Raw genomic sequence first — 6000 nt, forward strand, 5'->3', positions numbered from 1 at the left:
AGTGGACAATGGGAGCAAAGGCATGTACTACTCTGGTGGTACATGTGACAACAGTTAATGGTCACAGATGGGGACAAATCTGTGGAGAAACACATGACTTTCAATAATTCAGTGAATTCCGAAGACAAAAAGCTGAATAACACCCTGCTAATTGCCTGTTTTGATTAATCATTCCAGCACACTGTAAAGAGCGTTCCTTGCAACTATGGCAAAAAGCATAAGCAAGCTACTTCTCTTTGTTTTGTAATTGTTGTTGTAATTGTATACATTTTTTTTGCTATTTTTGTTGTGCCTTTCTTCCCTTGTAGATGCATTTGTTATTGTTATTCATATGAGTGTTTTTGTTTTTATTGAAATTGAGTGTAAGTGGAAACAATTGTTACAAGAATCCACGAGCGCAGAGAGTTACCGAAAAGCACTGCACAACAACAAACAAATAACAAATAATGTACGATAACCCGAAACAAAAGGGAGTGCTGGGAACAACTGAAGAGCAATTCCGGGCACAACAAGCACTCACATGCATAATGGATAAATGGCTGGGCAACGCTGCAACACATGTGGGAGTGGTGGGCGGCGGCAAAGGGGGGTTGAGAGCCAATGAATTAAATTGAAAGCAAAAACCAATGTAAAAACGCAATCACAACCAACATCATATAATTGAGCAATGGCGCAAATGGTTTTAAAAAGCTAGTAGGGACATGGTAGTCCATATGAACAACCAACAACAACAGCAAACTGATTGCACAAGCTGAAAAGTAAAATAAAGTAAATGGGGATTCCGTTGTGTGCTATCAAAAATAAAAACGCATAGCATGAACGCAGGCGAAAACAGCGTCGGGCCAATGTTGAGTGGAAAAGTGGTCAAGAACAAATGTAAATAAAGCGCCAAAAACTCGGGCGGTTAAAAGCAAATACCTGTAAGGGTGTGTTTGTGCGTTGATGTGTGGCGGCACGGCTGGTTTGCTAAATAAAAAGCGTCCCAATACATATGTACAAATATGTGTGGAAGGCAAAGGGCAACAAGAAAAAAATTAACTTTGGCTGCATCGAAGTTGTAATGTCCTTCACAGATCAAAATATTCCACAGAAGAAATTGGTTTTATTCGATAAATTCGTAAGGCACCTATATGGTATAGTGGTCCGATCTAAAAAAAATCTCAGAGATTGTACCGTTTCCTTGTACAACTTCGTGAAGATATCTAGTGAAATAAACAAGTTTCCATGCAAGAACCCGATTTTGTTCGGTCCGTTTGTATGGCTTAGTGGTCTGATCTGAATAATATTTTGGGAGATTGTAGCACGATCTGAGATAATAATCCATGCCGAATTTCGTGAAGATACCTAGTGAAAGAAAAAATTTACCATACAAAGGCCGGATTTTATGGTTCAATTTGTATGGCAGCTATACGCTGTAGTGACGCGATTTGAACAATTTCTTTGATAGTTATACTATTAGCTTAGCCAATAATCCGGATAAAATTTGGTGAATATATCTTGTCAAATAAAAAAGTTTTCATACAAGAATTTGAATTTGATCGATCGGTTTATATGGCAGCTATATGCTACAGTGATCCGACATCGACAGTTCCAACAAATGAACAGTTTCTTAAGAATGAAAGAACGTGTGCCAAATTACAGATCAATATCTAAAAAACTGAGTGATTAATTCGGACGGACTTGATAAAATCGACTCGGCTCGTCATCATTTGTTTATATTTATAGGGTGTCCGAAGTTGTTAGGGGTATCAAAAGTAAAAGCTTTCCAGAGTATACAAAGATATCCATTGCATATGCACAAACATACTTCCGTGAGTACACCAGACAAGCGCTTAAGGGGATTCCCCCAGGAGCGGGATAAGCAGAGAGAGAGAAGAAGAATGCGTATGCAAGTTAAAGCACAGGAACACAATTTGTGGCCAACGATTTCGTTGTGCATGTAGTTGCGACGTGCTTACATGGCAGGCACAAATGTGGCACGACACTGGTTAACGGTACTTTTATAATGCTCTTGCACTGCTGCGGTTGTAAATCATCAAAAAATCAACCCAAATTGCGAGTGAAAGGTAACCGACGATTCTTGAATCTTTTTTTCGAGTGCTAGGGACAACAACAATTACAATAACATATTGATTGTGTACATACATATGTCCTCGTATATGCTCACTCTTGTATATAATGTGAGCGAAGACCTTCCCTGCTTGACTAACTCGCCCCTGCACTGTGCGAATAAGCAAACGACTAGCAGTATAATCAAAAATGCAAAGAAATAAAAAGAAAACACTAAACTTAAAAAAAAAGAAACGTTAAAATTAAAAAACGCCGCCAGCTAAGCTCTGGCGCAGCGGATCAACGCAAAACAGACAGCCCGCAATTAGGATATGGCAGGACAGTTGTTACTCAGCGCACCCACACCGACTTTTGACTTCGGGTTCGCTGCCTGCGCAATAAGGGATGCCTAACGTGTGGTAAATAAAGCGAAAACAAAGGATTTTTCACGCACATTTTTTGGAAAGTTTCGAATTACATTGTGCTTGAGTGGCAGCAGCAGACGTAAAGGCAAAAAACTCAACGCCGGTGTTGGCAGTGAAAAATGTGTATGAGAGTGCGTCCTGGTACGCAAGTAACGGTACACATTCATGACGGTGGATGACATTTGAACATTTAAAGCAACGTGCTGCAGTGTCAGCCTGTGCGGCGAGACGGCACTGGTGAAGTTCATACAACCACAGTGTCGATTTGTTGTCTTTCATTTGCTGCCTTTAATGCAACAACAATAAAAGTAACAAAAGTGTACACGTATAAATTTATTTTTTGGCCAAAAATTCAATTTAATTTCCAGCAAAGTCAGAAATTTACTCTTGCCTCAAAGCGTTTGGCTACAACTTTACCGTTATAGTTGGCTGGCTTGCTGCCTGCCTGTCTGCCGCTGCCTTTGCTGGTTTAATATACCACATTGTAGTTTTTTTGTTGCATTTGTAACTTGTTGTTTTATACTTTTCGCAGAAGGAAATTAAATTATTTGAAGATGGCGTTCGGTTGTGCGTAGACACACCGGAATTGCGGAAATTAAGCAAAGCAGGGGAAATAAAATTGAATTAACGTCAAAATGTGGCTGTAAATGTAAGATTCGTGTTTAACGGCATGTTGCAGATGTGCCCAATTTTGTGTGTGTCAATAAAGAATGTTGGTGTTCAGGAGATGCATACTTGTGCTCCTACCTGGAAGTGAAAAATAAAGCGAAAGGAAGTATAAAAATTGTAACAGCTGTTCGTTGAAAGCAGTTTTTGAGGTGTTATTATGTGAAATTAAAAAAGGCGAACTGACTATGAGAGTGATAAATAAATGAGATTTGCACCCCGATCAAAGGTCTATTGGGGCCAATAGTGAGTAGTCGTTTTTTAAAACAAAAAATAAAACCCCAGAAGGAATCGTCGGAGGTATATATAAATAATATAAATATTTTTTATACCCTTTTATACCATAAGAAATTAAACTGTTATTATAGTTTCGGTGCAGCAATAGTTAACGTTTTCTATTGTTTACAATGAGAATATGATGCAGAAAGTGGTTAGCCCAGTGGTTATTTTTCAAAAAATTAATGTTTTTGCCCTAAGGTACTTAAAGGTCCTAAAAACATTAATTAATAATTTATAAAGCCTAAAAGAGAGGAACTCGACTGTTTTTTTCTTACTCCCAGAACAAGTTGTCAAAGATTTGAATTTTTAGACGTTGTAGGACTGGCTTTACGTAATAATTATAACTTATTTTTCTGCTTAACCGACCTTTATGAAATTTAGGGCCTTTGGATAAATTAGATCTGATCTATGGATGCCGCGGCTTATTTTCCATTTATATGTAAAGGATCAAATTGAGTCTTATAATAAATGAAGCAAAAAGTCAGTTGACTAGAAATTATGCGAATAGCACAAGCACTGTAATTTCAGTGATGAGATTTGCGCAAGAAATATATCAAATATAACGTCGATGCGTTGTGATCAACAAAATAAACCTATATAATAAAAAGTTTTTCGATATTAACCATACAAATTAACACTTTTCTAATGCATACAACATATTTACATTGATATTATACTACTACAACAAAATAGTAAGAAATAATAGTTTGGGCGTTAGCTGTTGACCGCAAGTGGACTTACCCATTTTAAACGTTCTCTTGTTTTCTGTGCGTGCTGTCGGAAAATTTATACAGCGAATTTCAGTATATTTCAATATCTATGCCTATATGTATTGCTGCTTTGCGAGAGCTCCAATATTTTCAGTATTAATATTTGAATACACCAACACATGCGGATTAAAGTCCGCTACTACAACACTTTTTTATTTCTTTCGCGCACACAAGTCCACAGTTAGGTGTGAGTATAAACAAACGTGCATATGCATGTGTGTGAAACGCGTTAACACAAACACAAGCGCACATATGAGAATTAGGCACTGTACGCTGGTATTTAAGCTCGCGCAAAGGTGTTAAAGCCACGAAAACTTCAATAAGCGCAGAGCGGCAGCAACGGTGCTACGACAAAAAGGTAAAACACACACGGACAGTATTCGTATATACTATATATGCACGTATGTATGTATATGCGCGTACTATGACAGGTTGGCTCAAACGCAAATCAAGCGAGAGCACGCCGTGTGCGCGTTATTCCACGCTTAGAGCAAAGTTAATTTGCTCAGTTCAGCTGACTGTTGTGCAGCGAATTGGTCAGAATGTGATGGGGTTGACTTAAGGCGCCCGTTGTTTTTGTGCTGAGCGGCGGTTAGGTGTGTGCAGGAGTGCTGTGGGTATAGTGTACACTCTGCAACCGCGCGCAGCCACGCGATGTGAACTTAAGTGTATGGCTTATAGATTGCTTGGTACGTGTAAGCGCGACGCGCTGAACGCGGTGAAGGCAAACGTGTTTTTCGCCCAAATTCAACTCATTACTGGCGTTGTGGGTGCCGTTTTCGTTGGCTGTTGTTGCTATTTGTTATTTCAATCGTGGTTTGGCTGTGCTTTATAGCATTTGTATTTTATTTTTCACTTTATTGTCTTATTTTCTTTTATAATTCTACTGTTATGGAGTATTTTATTAAATATTCGCTTTACGCTACGGTTATTTGCACTACTTATTATTATTTCTTGTGTTTTTATTTTATTGTTGCGCACCTTTATCGCACGGTTTATTTGTTGTTGTGTTAATTCAGCAGCTTTTCACATGCACGTACATATATAAGAAAATGGCAGGCAGAGTTGGTGCAATGGTATGAAAACACTTGTTTGCTATGTTCCCTTTTGTTGTTTGTTTTCGCTTTTACGCGTTAGCTTGGCAACGGGCTTGTAAATATTTATGTTTTATATTTACTCCATAATCCAATGGAATGCAACGCTATGAATTGCTTTGCACTTACTATATTCTTATTGCTTCAGTATTTGTGCATATGTTTGTATGTGTAAATATTATAATTTTTTTATGCAATGAAGACTCGTTAGCTTTGATCTCTCTTTGTGTTTTTTATATTTCTTAACTTTTATTATTTTATTTACATTCACACTTAACCTCAAGTTTCACTATTTAACTAATAGATTTTATGTTTTAGTACACATATTTACTTTATTTCGAAACGGTGTCATTAATTCATTCCACATCTGCCATTAGAGCTAATTTGCGAATGTTGCACAAACGCACTAACACAGCGTCTTGTATTTACAACTTTGACGTTCTGTAACAGCACCAACTAACCACCATTTGTTCAATAATGCTTTGTGCTTCACTTAAGAACAATTTTATTTTATAACTTTCAACCACCGCACAACAAAACACACCAATAATTACTTGAACGCGGCAAAACGTTTAACGAGCGGCCTCCGTCATCTTAAACTGTCACAACGTTAACTTCCTCTCTCGAATGTCGAAAAGTCACTGACTCTACTGGCATAGAGTGTCAATTGCCGCTTCAAACAACTACCACCATCAACAAGCGTTGCACACAGACTGT

General features: G+C 37.9%; 1 protein-coding gene across 2 annotated transcripts in view; it reads right to left on the reverse strand.

Moving 5' to 3' along the window:
• LOC105229462 (neuronal membrane glycoprotein M6-a) overlaps window positions 1–6000 on the reverse strand; it is a 56823-nt gene extending 50823 nt beyond the window's left edge. The window contains exon 1 of one of the 2 annotated variants that reach the window (XM_049458225.1): window positions 4161–6000. Coding sequence is in view for 1 of the 2 variants with exons in the window: in XM_011209770.4 (XP_011208072.1) it covers window positions 4161–4164 (4 nt within the window). In the remaining variant the exon portion in view is untranslated. The remainder of the gene's footprint in view (window positions 1–4160) is intronic. The other variant, XM_011209770.4, reaches the window with a different exon arrangement.

This window comes from Bactrocera dorsalis, chromosome 5 (assembly GCF_023373825.1).
Source record: "Bactrocera dorsalis isolate Fly_Bdor chromosome 5, ASM2337382v1, whole genome shotgun sequence".
Taxonomy (NCBI): Eukaryota; Metazoa; Arthropoda; class Insecta; order Diptera; family Tephritidae; genus Bactrocera; species Bactrocera dorsalis.